General features: G+C 36.4%; 1 protein-coding gene across 1 annotated transcript; it reads left to right on the top strand.

Annotated features, from left to right (window-relative positions):
- The first annotated feature begins 218 nt into the window (after positions 1-218).
- On the top strand, positions 219-1,297 carry LOC149620848 (uncharacterized). The gene is made up of 2 exons (XM_089854194.1): positions 219-1,056; positions 1,167-1,297. The coding sequence occupies exons 1-2, from the start codon at positions 447-449 to the stop codon at positions 1,169-1,171; spliced, it is 615 nt and encodes a 204-aa protein (XP_089710320.1). The 5' UTR covers positions 219-446; the 3' UTR covers positions 1,172-1,297.
- Positions 1,298-15,709: the final 14,412 nt, after the last annotated feature.

Genomic DNA, 15,709 nt, shown 5'->3' with positions numbered 1-15,709 from the left:
TTGAGCCAAGTAAACTAGTCCCATGTCCTTTTCCAAGCACTCTTTTGCCTTTGACAAGCAGCTAGGCCTGCTTTGCACCATTAATACGATTTTAAGGGCGCCAGTGTTACTTATTGATACAAAATCGAATTCAATTTAAAAGTAATTTGCAGTCTTGAGGGAGCTTCAGTATTTGTTATGGAGGGTAGGAGTCTTTGTACTTTACCAGGACAGGTTAGAAAACAATCATTTCGCAGTGCGATGCATATCCGGAATTTGTTGATTTGCCCGTCAAAACAGCTCACATAATACATTGCAATAGCATACGATTTGAATAACGGGTGATAACTATATAGTTAAACATAGAAAAACGTTTTATTGTTTGGAGGAATTGGTCGTTTGCCTATCGGTCACAGTTGTCTATTCGAAATCGCCACCGAATATAGGGGGCGCGTCGACTTCACAAAATGGCGGCTGAAAAGGGGGTTAGTGATACCGAAATGGATACGAGCGAACAGGTTTTAAGTTTGGATAAGCATTATGTATCGCTTTTTTCAATTTTATCCTATGTCGAATTTAAAAATGGAGATCACAAACGCTGTTTAGTAGAAGGAGAAGAAGTGTTTAAAAATAAACATATCATATGCTGTGGTATTCAGAGTCGAGGCGACAAAGGCTTAAGTATAGTGGGTTTATGTTTGAAGTCTAGTGATTTACAGTGTGCTCAGCCACATCAGTTATCTTGCAAATTAAAGGAAGATTCAAACTTTGAAATATCCTGTACATGTAAGGCTGGTTTAAGTTCTAAATGTAAACATTGCATTGCGTTACTCATACTATTGAACCGAGAAGGAGTTTCTTCGCTTGAGGATCTCAGTTGTACAGATATGAAACAACAATGGGGAAAACTAAAAGACTCTGGCAAGAATATGTATAAGCCCATACCAGTTGAACATTTTTGCCATTTTAAAAAGATAGAAGCAGTGCACAAGAAACCTACGGAGGAGATAAACACTCTTATACGAAAGAAACTGTTGGCCAGCGCCCCAAAGTCTGCTCTCGCTCTCCACAAAAAAGGTAGAGCTCGGAATATTTCAAACCTTTCCTTGGACTTCCCTTGTTCCGACATTTTAACTTAAAATACAAACCAAGCTGAAGCTCTGAATAGAGTTTTAAATGTTTCACAGAGTGAAGATGTTTTGATTGCTCATTCAACGACTGAAAACCAATATTTATCATCGCAACTATGGAACTTAGAACTAGCTAGATTGGATGAGAAGTGTAGAGATTGGTTTAATGCTCACGTTAACGTAACTAAAGAGCGAGCCCTAGAGCTTTGTAAAGAAACGGCACTTCAAGGTGATGACGAAGAAAGTAAGACCTGGCTTTGGGAACGTAAAAGACGAATAACAGGATCAGTATGGTATGCTCTATTCACTTACGTAGAGAGAACTGAAGGTGCTTGGAAAATGAAAATAGAAAAGCATTTAAAATCATATAATTTTAAGGGAAATAAAAACACAGAATATGGTAAGAAAACTGAAAAACTGGCTACCAAGCGGTATAAAGAAGTTTATGGGCATGATTTGAAATCATTCGGAACAGTGATAAATGCATCAACTCCCTGGTTAGCTTTTAGCCCTGACGGTGTAATGTTTGAAAATCAAAAACCTTCAATTTTGCTCGAAATAAAATGCCCTGTTGAAGGAGAAAATGTTTCATCCGCAGAACTGGTTGAAATGAAAAAAATTAGTTTTCTAGTAAAAACTGAGAAAGGCTACGATTTAAAAAAAGCACAAATATTATGGCCAAGTTCAATTAGGAATGGCAGTTTTAAACTTAAATCAGACTCATTTTGTTGTTTACAGCAAAAAAAGTAATGATTTTTTAAATATTGTTGTACATGCAGTTCTTAAATTTATCTCAAATTTAATTGAAAAACTAAAATTTGTATATTTTACTCATTTACTCCCTCGCTTAGTTAGTTAAAATGACCTTTTTGGCAAAAGCTAAAAATAAATAAATTGATTTACTGATTGTAATGAGTATTTTATTTCTGTAATTAAAATCTTGAATCGCTAAGAATAGGTGCCGACAAATTAACAATCCCAACTGCGATAATTTTCATTTCATTAACATAACAGATCATATCCCACTCCATCTTTTCTGAAAACATGGCAAACAATTTAAATCGCTGAATTGCTCTTTCGACATGAACCCTGGCTTTAGCAATTTCTACATTTCTTGTAGCTTCTTTTGCTGAAAGTTGTTTTTTTATTTTTTAGAAAGGGTGGTCTAATTAGATCAATGCCTTTATCCGCGCACTCTTCTTCTATGTAAAAACCTTTATCTACCATTACTGCGTCAACATATGGGGTGAGTTTGTCGAGAACTTTACTCTCGATAGTTATATGTTTATCGGAGGCTCTTCCACCATAGGGTTTGCTAACGTAAGTTTTTAGTCCAGCTGGGGACACACCAACTAGATGTTTTATGGTATGCGTTCCCTTGTAATGAGAGTAGGTCAAAATTCTACATTTTAGACACCTTGGCCTCTCAATTGGTGTTTCAGTACAATCAAGCACAATAACAACATTTTTGAACTTTTGAAAACATTGAGGCATGTTTTCTACTATTTCTTCTTTAGCTGGGAAAACAATTGCAGTTTGCAAAACGTCGGCTAAGACATAAACTGCCTTACGAAAATATCTGCGACAGCTAGTTTCAGAAATTCTGAGCATTGTTGACAAAACACCGTACGAAATATTGAGTTTTATCTTCATAAGAACGAGCAGCACAATACCCTCCACTGGTATTAATGTTTGAAAATTTAATATCAATTTTGTTGATTCCACAATTGCAAAAAATGTTTCAAAAGTAGCCACTCCGGATAGACGATTACTATCTTTATCATTTTTTATGGAATTTAAAATACTGTAGCTTTCCAGTGTGTAAGTGTTAACTTGAACCGTTGCATCTTTCTTTTCCGGAATACGATTCGATTCCAGAACCTCCGTTTCTTCTAACATTTCTTCGTGGGTTTCTAAGAGAAATGTTTCTTCTTTATGCTCTGTTAAATCATCAGTTCCAGCTTTTGCTGTTATATTCCTTGCTTCAACTCTCTTGGCTCTTTCTGCCCTTCTTTTCAAATGATTCTCTGTAAATTGTTTTTGGTGGGATGTTGTGGGTAAATTTTGAGATGGAACAACTCCGAGTTTCAATCTACGTGTCTTAGCTGGGACATCTAATATAAACAAGTTATAAATTAAGTATCTGCTAGGCTTAGTTAATATAAATGGAGAACTATAAATACCTGGCAAGAAATAATCATTGCGATTAAAATGCAGGCTACAAACAATCATTGAATTGGAAATTGGCTTTCTAATTCTCAAAATGTTCTTCCAACAGTTTCTAAGTTTCGGGTTTTTGGGGAACAAATGCAAACTTAACCCAGGAATGCACTTATTAAGCGACGAATTACATTGAGGTACGCAGCAAATTTTTTTACTTATTTTCGGCATAATTAACTCAAATGGTTTAATTATATTCAACAGTTCTAATATCATTAACAACTAACAATCTTTATAGTCCAAGGCCCAAAATCAACAACCCCCTTTTCGACAGTTCCCCTCACTTAGGCTCACTACCGCGTGGTGGCGGGTCATGTAGTGGCGATTGCGAATAACCCATCAGCATTGAATTTCCAAAATAATTTGAGGCATCTTGGCGACTGTGACTTTCCCTTTCTTGGTCAATTTGGGATATGAGTGGCAATGGAGATAACAGTATGAAGTTAAGTACCGTTCAAAAAATAGGCAAAATCTCATTCAGCTGAGGCGCATTATTATTGCAGATTAAGACACAAAGCCCCGTTATAGTACATTTCGATGGAATTATATATCGAGAATATTGACTTTTTTTACATTTACAGCCTCGAACATTTCTGACACGCGATGTTATATTTAAATACAAATGTACTTTATTAACTTGTCGCTCACTGAACAATTTTTGCTCCAGCGAGGTTCGGCTTAAAGGGAATGAGTAGAGCTCGGCATTATCGAATAAATTACCCGCTTTATTTATCTTTATCCGAAATCTATAATTATCCACAGAAGTACCATGTTAAATCGCATTATAACCGCCAGTTTTGTTTGTAAATAATCGATCAATCACTAATTTTCGGATAACGGTTAGATAATGCCGAGCTCTAGGAATGAGAAGGTTCGTATGAAAAACCTCTGATTTATATAACAAAAGATAGAATTAATTTCTGTGAATTCAAAAATATCAAGCTTTTATTTCTCCGATTTCTGGTTATTTGGCAATATGCATTTGAAAATGCTAGATATGAAAATATTTGAAATCCACTTTTTATGAAAGGCTAAAACGTTTCCCGTATAGGCTGACGTCACGGATATATTTTTCACGTGAGATGGTGCCACTCTCTCCGCTATCAGACCCGGAGTTTAGACTGGCGAGAAGCTCGAGACAAGTATAAGATTCCCGCCCTTTTTTTCCTCACGTCATGGTGATGTCATCAAGCTCGACAAGACAAAATTGTTGATATATCGAAACTGAGTTTTCGTGATTTTTCAATGGATTTTAAAAATAGAAACTTTGGTTCAATTATTAAAAACTTGATATTTTGAAAGTAGAGACTTGAAAGTGTAACATAATACCACTTTCGTGGTAAAGTATGATATGAAATTCTAAATTCGCATTCCCTTTAAGCTATCGTTCCTCAGTATCTGAGGTACCTGAGCAGTTAACATGCACATCGGAGCGACGAACGTTCGTAAAAGGCTAAGATCAAAATAATTGTGCAATACTTCAGTTCCTGAAGTACTTTTACTGTATATTTGTTTTGCGACATTGATTTCCAGAAATTCTTTAAGCGTTCAGTAGAGATGATGTCGGTTTAATACGTCTTGGCACGTCAACATTACTTACCTTGAGCCCTAAACTTATACACGTTATAGGTCATTAAGTTAAATACATCCGCAAAACCTGAGATAAGACAACGTTTGCTGACTATCATGTGTTACAATATACATTGATCTATATATGACCAGGAATATATGGAGGGGTTGGAATGGCTAAGGTCATATCTTAATCGGCGTGAAATGATCTTGGAAACAACTGGCTTGATTTAATTTGCACTAGTGACGTCATAGCCTGACGTAAAAATCGTATTTACCACTTAAATTATTTTCATTCATTCATTGGCTGCCAAATAAACTTGTTTGCTATAATTCTCCCTCCTCTACCCTAGGTCCTCTGCCTAGGCTGAGAGAATCGAATATGAATGCGAACGGCTGCGAATCAGCGCGTTTAACTTTAAAAAATCTAAAAGGTCACATCTGCCATGCCTTTTTTAACGAGTCATGACATTTTTCGCCTTCGGTAGACACCTAAACAGACGTAGGGGAGGAGCTACACTTTTCAAAAAAATTAAAGGACTCGCCTTATGTTTCCACCATCAAGGGTACAACGAGAGCCCCCTTAGCCATTCCAGCCCCTCCATACAATCCTGATATGACCCACAGATATCAGCGTCACTGAACCTTCACATATAATACATGAAGCATTTTAGAGAAAATAAACATTGGTTCGCGCTTCCTTCGAAGAAAATTGCCGGGAGTTTAGGTGAGATTTCGTAATGTAAAAATCTGTAGCAAAACCCTTTAGAACATTCACACTCTAAACATGATGAAGTAAAATACATAACGTTTTCAATGTTTCGATGCAGTACAAAATTCATAAAAACCAAAAATGTTTTTTAGATAAATGTTATCTTTACAATTTGTTAATCTTCAACTTAGATACAACTTTCACTAAAGGTGTACATTTTAATTTAACCTTCTGAAGATGAAAATAGCCTTGGCTTTATATTAGTGTGACATTCTGAAATGTTTGTCTTGTTCGTCTTCGGAATTATGTTCTTCTCGAAAAGCAAATATTGCAAAATGTGTATTTTGCGAATATGCCCACGTCCACTGCCTTAAAGACTAAATATTGAACAGGGTAAAAAAAGAAATTGAAATACCTGGCAAGACAAAAATTCAATTTTTCTTCGAACTATACTAAATGAACGAAATCACTGCGTGTTGCGTCATTTTATATCTACTCTTTAAAATATAGGGAATAATTATGCATTTAAGATATAAATGTGTTTAACTAAGTATGACGTATACACGTAGATTATTATATTTTACAGTCCAAAAATATAAGAATTACATGCGAAATTCGGTGCACAATTTTGATGGTTACCGTCTCAACCCTGCAATATTAGTTTTTGTTCTATTTATGTCCATGAAGTATTCAAGATGAAGTTCATCAGCTTAATTTTCCGTGACAATCTCGTCCTGATTATCATTATAAGTTAGTGTCAATTTGATGAAATGTAAAACTTGACACTTCACGTTATAAAATACACTGTCCTCAGCATAATAATTTTGTTGTGCACTTAAGAATTAATAAATAATTTTTTGAGAACCGATTAGAATAATGGAAAAAGTAGTCTTTAAAACGATTAATCGATTCCAAAAAAAAGTACATGATTTTATTTCTAAGGATGTATTGACATGGTAAGACTGATTAATATCACGTAATTATTTTTCGATTATTTGGTAAAAATTAGGAAAAATCGCCATTTATAAAATCTCATAATTGAGCGGTTGGTTAAATTATATTAAAAATATTAGAGTTGCTGAATATGGGAACGCTCTTTTGTGTATATATATATCATCCCATATTAACATGTATTCACAGACAAAAACCTACGCAGTTTATCGCACTTTAAAAAAACTTGAGTATGTTTAAACTAGCCCTTCACAATGTGAATATTTACTACGTTCCACAACCCCTACACTTGGTGGAACTAAGGTATTAATTTTCTTCTAATGTACATGTATATTGCGATAATTATTTCACTTTCTTCAAAAATTCGGTATGCCAGAAATCCTTTGAAAAATGTGAAACTCGAAACCAATAAGAATAAATAAATTCATAGGAGATTAGCAGGTTTCTCGAGGTGCCATTTATCAGTTGGGTTTGGGTTCAAGTCAAATGAAAAAGTGTAAGTAGCCATGAAAATATCGCGTACTCAATGGTGGTTTCTTTTATTTGGAATTAGAAATAAATTTTTTGCATCATAATACGATTTAATCCTATTGGACTATTAGATTCTCATCCTTTGCTTATGGTGGTTAATAATTGCAATTTTTTTTATTAACTTCATTAAAATACTTCAAAAATTTTTTAACCTAAATGAACCCTCGCAAATTTAAACATTTATATATTTTTGGAAATACTTTCCAAAAAATAACAAAAAGTATGCGGCCTCTACACGCTCAATGTTTTGCAAAAATTTAGTGGGCGACATCCATGAAATTCTTTATCCAAAAGATTATCCCAAGGCCTTTTACAAATTGTGCAAATCAGAATCCATCACGATGTTGAATGCCCAATATTTAGAAAGAAACGTTAAACTTTTTAGAACAAATATATTCATTAAATTCCACGTGATTTATTCAAGTCTATGGAATCAAGAAGTGATATTTAATCAATTAAGGAAAAGGAATAAATTCGCCACATTTCCAGCTTTATCTCCAGTCCGAACGTAGGTCCAGAGTTAATCCCCGCCTCTAAATTACAACCAGCATCTGATTGGTTCTTGAAAACTCACGTCAGCACGACGCGAATTACGGAAATTCCGTATTTTCCGACTGAGGATAGGCGAAATAGCCCGGCCTCCTTTTACGTCCCCCTCGTATTTTGAAAGGGGGACTTGGACTATGGCGCGCGAATATTTAAGCATCTTATACCTTATCCCTAGTAAACTAGATATCACTTCTTAATGGAATATTTTTTGCACAATAAAAAGTTGACTTTGAGTCCCTAGACCGAGTACAATTTTATTGTCCAAACATTACATATGAAGCGTCAAATACACCGACTTTATTGTAATTAGAACGCGAAACTTGTTCAAGTTTTTGAATAACATTTTGAGCAATAAAACTCACTGAATATGTATGTTCATTTTATTAGACAAATACGGTCCAAAATTTTAGTAGGATTATTTGAAAATCCCAGTGATTAGAAATCCGCCATTTCTCTGCTTCTGAATATCATTGCCGCATATTAGTTGAATGGGATGGGAATTCTGTCCAATGGTCAGCTGGAGGATACCGAAATGATTGACCTTTGAAATAAGTTACAGACAATGCATTTTTCTCTTAAAGTTGAAAGATTAAATTGTAATAATTGCTTGAAAGCGTTCAATAAAACCTGACCTATATATTATTTTGGCTTAATACGATGAAGTAAATTTAATGAAAAAGCTACCAAGCGTTATGTTTCTGCATCATTGTTTAATTGCGTGTTTTGCTTATCCAGTCTTAGAAAAATAAATATTCCTGCTGGAAACCCCTTTTCCCAGTGTTAAACTTTATATACACGTCCAACATTTCTAATCTTATTTTATTTTTTAATTTGAAGGATATTTATCCAATTGTCTAGGCTTAACAAAAAAGTAGTCATAGAAATTCAATAATTGCTATCAAGCTTCAAGAGTTCTCAAAGTTACTCACCATTTCGATTTGAACAGTCGAAGCAGTTTTAGTGAGTGAACGTGATCAAGGGGTTACGCATCATCCAAATTCTGCAATCTAAAAACAATAGACACCAACTTATCAATTATTATCCTTCGTAAGTTTAAAAGACTAGGCTTGTATCTTGGCTTCAATTTATCGAATAAATGTTGTAACTTTGTAAATTTAGTAAATGAAGGACTTAGATTGTTAAAACAAAACTATAGCAAAGTAGTTTAAAACAACCCCGTAAATTAATTCACTAAGCTAACCTAAAGGGAGGGTGAAAAACCGAACCACCTACGAGACTGTTTGAATTCTCAAAGGCTGAGAGAGGTAAGGTAGAAGTGGTTCGATTTAGCAGATGCCACTAAACAAAGAGGAGTGAGAGACGGAGAGAGAATCAGTAATTATTGTTAACTTGCTGAAACCCACGAATTTAAAATACTGACGGAAAAACAATTACACTTGTGCTTTTTTAAAAGTCTTGTTTATCCTTACGGCAGAGATTTGTTCTTGCTTCAAAGTAAACACTTATAAATATTCTCAGTCTGTTACTGAAGAAGCACAAAAAATCTCTCAGCAACTCTTTGCAGACATAGAAATTTTCGGATTGTCCATTCTAAAATTTAAGTAGACCCCAAAATGGCACTTAACGAAATTGAATTTGTTGGAAATGATCGATATTTCAAATACAGGTAGAATACAATTTTAAAATCCAAAACGTTTCCGTTGATTTGATAATTAATTTATTATTAAAGGTACACTGAAGAGACAACTATTAAAGCAAAGGGCGGCTCCGTTGATGCCCCTGAAAGATGCCTTTTCCGCTACACGTTGGCTAAGCTTGGCAAAGGCTAGTTTAACCAAAGGCAGGAACCAATGGGACCTAGTGCATTAGGTCTGATTGGTTCCAGCCTTTGGCAGGGTAAAATTCGTGTCCAGAAGATTAGCCACCATGCTAGGGGTGATCATGGAGCCGCCTGTTACTTTAATTGTTCGACACCTAAGTCTGCTGAGGTGAGCTTATCAGAACTCGGTGGCGTTTTTAAAGCGAGTCTTCAGTTTCTTCATGACAATTAAACTTTCAATTCTTGTCAGAAATGGTTAATTGTTGAACAGATCAAGTTCATGGCAGAATATCTAAAACGATTCCTCAACATAAAGTAAATTTAATGCGATATTGACTTTAGAAATAAAATACTGAAATTATAAAAAAGTAGATCAGAAAAAAAATTCAGTATATTTTTACTATAGTCCTAGCCTTTCAATTATATAGATTGTTCTTTAAAATTAAGTTAATTTTGAATTCATTAATAAACGCGAGTAATTGACATTTTTTCTAATGGGGATCTCCTAAAAAGGTCAAAACCAGCTACCAGAAATTCATGAAAACATTTACTGCGCAACGTTAAAGAACTATCAGAAACAAATCCCGGCTTACGGATTGTTATAAATTAATATATTGTAATTAAATTTTGTCGATATATTATAGACTGGATTTCGATGGGAATTATATTGGGTTACATAACGAAGTTTCCAAAATACACAATAAGTCAAATTTGTTCAAGGTATGCGATTTTACGGCTATTGTTGAAACAGTTTGATCGAGAACCTTTACGCTGGTTTTAGCAATCTCATGTTTTCGGGTGGGACGAGTCAAGCTCATTTTTCCGTAATCGATTGCACCATTTCAATCCGTCTCCGCCCATCGGAGTAAGCAAGCTGATTATCTTGTCTAGCCCCCAAGTGACAGTCACGTCCAATTCCTGGTCGTTCTTAAATATGGACACCGAGGGAGGTTTGGTCAATAACAATATACTTAATACCCAATTCGTTGATTTTCGTTCTCGTTTCATTCAGGTGCTGATTTTATTAGCGTTAACCTTGGTCCTCCTGTCAATTTTGCGACGCATTCACTCCATCGTAACCAACAAATACAAATCAGTGCCCACTAAAAAAGTAGCCTAGAAAATGACTAAAGAAACTCTGGAAAATGTCTGGGAGAACGCCTCGCTCTTCTGCGCCGAACGTAAGCAATTACTTCAGTCCCTAATATATTAAACTAATTCAACTTCGTAGTGGAGATACAATTAACCCCCTTAATTTCGAAAGATGGCCGACACGCGGCTTTATTTAGACCTAAATCGAATAATATAATTATGTTCTGCGATTCCTTCTGTTCTACCGCACATTACATGTCGTCTGCTCGCTTCATCGTGGCTTACAGGGCCGTCGCCAGGGTCAAATTTTAGGTAGGGCCGCGGTAGGGCACATATTCGGACGAATGCAACCTAATTATCGATGCGTGTGCCTAGTCTTAACGCAAGATTTTTAACTGAAAAGTCTGGTTCAAGATGATGCATATTAGAAAATAACTTAAAAGTTCCTACTGTGAAGAACAGGACGCATCATTTTGCCTCAGATTGTTCAATTAAAATCGTGCTATAAGCATTGGTATACTCATCGGGGAAAGGGTGGATTAATATTAAAATCGTGTCTATACAAGAATTTTAAAAACTTTGTACTATTTTTTAAAAATTAAGCGAGAGAAAAAGTAAGAGATAAGTGTAGAAAACTAATTGTTTGAAGTAACAGATATTCAAATTTTCATTTTTGAAGACGTGGTTATAAAACATCAATTATTTGAAAAAATTTCTTATCTTAGTTTTTTTCACCAAAATTCCTTAAGTAAAATATTTTATCCTTAAACATGTGCATCATTTTAAAAGTAGAAAACGTATGCATTTTATTTTCTTTTTAAAATTTAGATTTAGTTTGAGTATTCGGGCCTATAAGGAGAATAAAATGGGCGGAAAATTGTTGATAGCAGACAGAATAAAACAAGCATGAAAACTTAACAACTTCGTTTATTTTGAAGTTTTCGAGGTTTCAAAAATTGACGTGTTGTATATCTCTGAAAAGATCACAATCAAGCTACAGATCCTTTTGACTCACTACATCACAGTCAAAGGGCGAATGTAATTTTCGGTTCGCAATATTTTCAATTTTAAAATATAAAAATTAATTCTTCTAGCTCTATTTTTCAGATATCCGAGTATTGGAACTTCCTCGAAGCAAATGTTTCTAGAAAATAAACAGTAGTATCAAGGTAGTTTCTCTGAAATTTTTGTGAAAAAAACTAAGATAAGAAATTTTTTCAAATAATTGATGTTTTATAATCACGTCTTCAAAAATGAAAATTTTAATATCTGTTACTTCAAACAATTAATTTTCTACACTTATCTCTTACTTTTTCGCGTCTTTGTGTACAAAGAAATTTTTTATTAATATCTGTCACTTCAGTCTTAATATGAATTAAAACTGTTTAGAAACTAGTATTTTAAAACTTATACTGAAAAGCAGGCGCTCCGTTTAAGTTTTATGGTGTTGTTGCTCGTTTATTAGTTACCGCGTTTGAACTAACAAGGCCCAAACCATCTATTATAGAAGTATTAATCTTGATTGCTTCAACGCCCAGTCCAGCTCAAATTGCCTTCCCGTCGTTTTCACGTGCAAAACACAGTGGATGCAATAATACAAATAGATTCCGAAGACTTAGGCTAAAAAATTATTACGTAGACCTGTGTACAAAAACAATCTATACACCTGTGCACAAACATATTCCATAGACCTGTGCTGGGTGACCACATTTCCTAAATTTTATAATTTTTCCTATTTTCGGATGTCTTCCTATTAGTTCCTATAATTTCGATAATTTTCCTATTTTTTGGTTTTGTTATATATCACTCAAAACAGAAATTTGACAGAAAGTAATGCCGATTTCCACTAGCTACTAGCAATCAGCCACCGTGGATTTACAATACAGGCTAACGCTTCTGTGATTCAGATATTCCGATCGTGTTTTAAGTTTAAGTTTATCTATATAATCATGAGTGAATCATATACTAGCTCCCTATAAGTTACTCAGTCACACTGGCCTAATGTATCCAGCATTTTCTTCCGAATGGTAGTCGAGAGGAGGGGAGGCGGATGAAAGTGATAGTAGACGGCGCCCTCTCTTAGGGCTTTGAAATTAATATATCGAGAACTTGAAAGTGACGATAGTTCCAAATGGTATTAACGGTTTTGGAGGTTTGACTTCTTTGCGTCACATTCATTCTTTTGCTTATTGAAAAATAATTTTGGATTCACAACAGGCTTCGTTAAAAATGGGTTGGGCCTTTCTTTAAGTTTTTCTATTAGTTCTTTAGACGCATTATTAAAAAGTTTAGTAAGGTTTTCGAGATGACTATTAAGATGTTGTTTAGCTCTTATTTTTTGATAAAGTTTGGTTCTCTCACCATAAATAGTTCCTGCCTCTGAATGTTGCCTACGGAATAAAATTTTTTATTCCGTAGGCAACGCTCTGAAGTCCGAATTTAAATGAGTTTCTATCATTTGGGCTTTGTCAAAAAATATCCATAATTCTGCCATTTTAATGCGAAAAAAATAAAACTTCCTATTGCGCCAACCCTAACCCTTTAAAATAATTTCAAAGATAGAATACGACTGTGAACCATCCGCAAACAATCACAACATTTCTAAAACGCCGTATGCTTATACTAACTACCTTTCTGTTCAAAGTTTCATTGGTTGATCTCCTTTTCCGGTTTTTTACCGGAAATACGTAAGCGCCGGGAGAAGTGTTATTTTCTCTCACTGTAGGTCGCATATAGGTAACACTTTTTTGGCGGGAAGAAAACGCTGGATACATTAGGCCAGTGTGGCTGAGTAACTTATAGGTAGCTAGTATATGATTCACTCATGATATAAATCAAAGTCCTGACTGACTGACGGACTGACTGATAATCATCGCCCAGCCCAAACCGCTGGCCCCAGGTTGTCATAGATTTGCGCACAAACTGATGTCATAGACTTGCGCACAAACTGATGTCATAGACTTGCGCACACACTGATGTCATATACTTACGCACACACTGATGTCATAGACTTGCGCACAAACAGATGTCATAAACTTGTGCAAATAGAGATGTTATATACCTGTACACAAAAAGATTCCATGCACCTCTGCACAAAAACATTCCATGACCCTATGCACAAAAATATGCTCAAGAATATCTCGTACACCAGTGCACAAAAATACTGCATATCCATTTGCACAAAAATATCCCGTATCCATTTGCAGAAAAATGTTCTTTAGACCTGTGCACAAACAGATGCAGTGGCCTTTGCAAAAACAGATTCCGTAGGCCTCTGCACAAACCGATTCAGTAGGCCCGTGCACAAAAATATTCCGTAGACCTAAGCACAAAAATATTCCGAAGACCTGTGCACAAAACTATTCCGTAGACCTGTGCACAAACAGATATCGTAGAAATGTGCACACACAGATTCCGGAGACTTGTACACAAACAGATTCCGGAGACTTGTACACAAACGGAAGTCACAGGGTTGTGCACAAACAGATGTCATAGACTTGCGCAAAAAATACATCATAGACTTGCGCAAAAATGCATCATAGACTTGCGCAAAAAGAGATGTCATGGATATGTGCACATCAGATTCCATGAACTAGTGCAAAAACAGAAGTCTTAGACTTGTTTACAAACAGAAGCCTTAGCCTTGTTTACAAACAGAAGCCTTAGACTTGTTTACAAAAAGAAGTCCTAGACCTGTTTACATAAAGATTCCATAGTCCGGTTTACATAAAGATTCCATAGACCTGTTTACATAAAGATTCCATAGACCTGTTTACAAAACGATTCCATAGACCTGTTTACAAAACGATTCCATGCCCATTTGCACAAAACGATTCCATAGACCTGTGCACAAAAATATTCCATAGACCTGTGCCCAAAGAGATTCCATAAAACTGCACAAAAAGATTCCCTAGACCTGTGCTCAAAAAATATGCCGTAGGCCTGTGAAGAAACAGATTCCATAAACCTGTGCACAAACAGATGCCGTAGGCCTGTGTACCAACAAATTCCGGAGATCTGTGCACAGATTCCGTAGCCATGTGCACAAACAAATTCCGTAGACTTGTACACAAGTGGAAGTCACAGGCTTGTGCAGAAGTGGAAGTCACAGGCTTGTGCAGAAGTGGAAGTCACAGGCTTGTGCACAACAGATGTCATAGACATGTTCAAACCAGATTCCATAGTTTTGTGCACAAACAGAAGTCATAGACCTGAGCACAAAAACATTCCATAGACTTGTGCACATAAAGTTTCCATAGACCTGTGCACAAAAGATCTCATGGAGATGTGCATAAAAGATTTCATGGAACTGTGCACAAAACATTATATAGGCTTGTGCACATAATTATTATTATTGTTGTTGAGGAGGGTACGCGCCCTAGCACCGATGCCAAAGGCATATTGTGCATCTTCGTAATCAGGCCTTGAATAGGCCTGTAGCTGCAGCGTAGCGAAGAGTTCGCTCCACCGTGAGAGAGGAGACCCTCGAGGGTTCCAGGGTGTGTGAATCAAAATATTCCAATCTAAGCGAGGCGAAGTAGTCGCACTCGCAAAGTACGTGAGCGGATGTTTCTTCCTTCTCCTGACACGACCTACAGAGAGGGTCGTCGGCAAAACCCATCAGATGGAGGTGCCTATTAAGCCGACAATGCCCGGTCAAAAGACCGGTGGCCAGCCTAATATCCCATCTGCCGAGCGAAATTAGGTCCCTAGCACGAGACCTGCAGGGACCATCGACAAACAGCTTTGTTTGTCTCTGGCCCTCCATGCTGTGCCAGAGCTGGTTTTGTATGACAGTCAACCTGTCATGCAGACACCGTTTGACGTGCCTGTAGGGGATGGGGACGGCCGGCTCCGGCCCCAAGAGCTTGGCCTCCGCACCCCTTTTCGCAAATCTATCGGCTTGCTCATTGCCATAATATCCGCTATGCCCTGGCACCCAGTACAGCAGAACCCTGTTGCAGGATGCCAGTCGCGCTAGCAGGTCGAGGCAGCTACGCACCAGTTGAGAAGTAATCTGACACTGGTTCAGAGCGTTCAGGGCAGCCTGACTGTCAGAATAAATTCTCACAGTCCGTCCGGTATACCCTTTGTTAATACAGTAATCTGCGCAATAACAGATCGCGGCAATTTCAGCCTGGAACACACTAGCGAAGGTGCCCAGGCAAGCAGAAAAGCCGACCCTTGTGGTTTGAC

The sequence above is a fragment of the Phalangium opilio genome, unplaced genomic scaffold, assembly GCF_054372755.1.
Source record: "Phalangium opilio isolate 3A_F unplaced genomic scaffold, DU_Popi_V2 ptg000209l_1, whole genome shotgun sequence".
NCBI classification, from domain to species: Eukaryota; Metazoa; Arthropoda; class Arachnida; order Opiliones; family Phalangiidae; genus Phalangium; species Phalangium opilio.
This window is presented reverse-complemented; position numbering and strand designations above follow the sequence as displayed.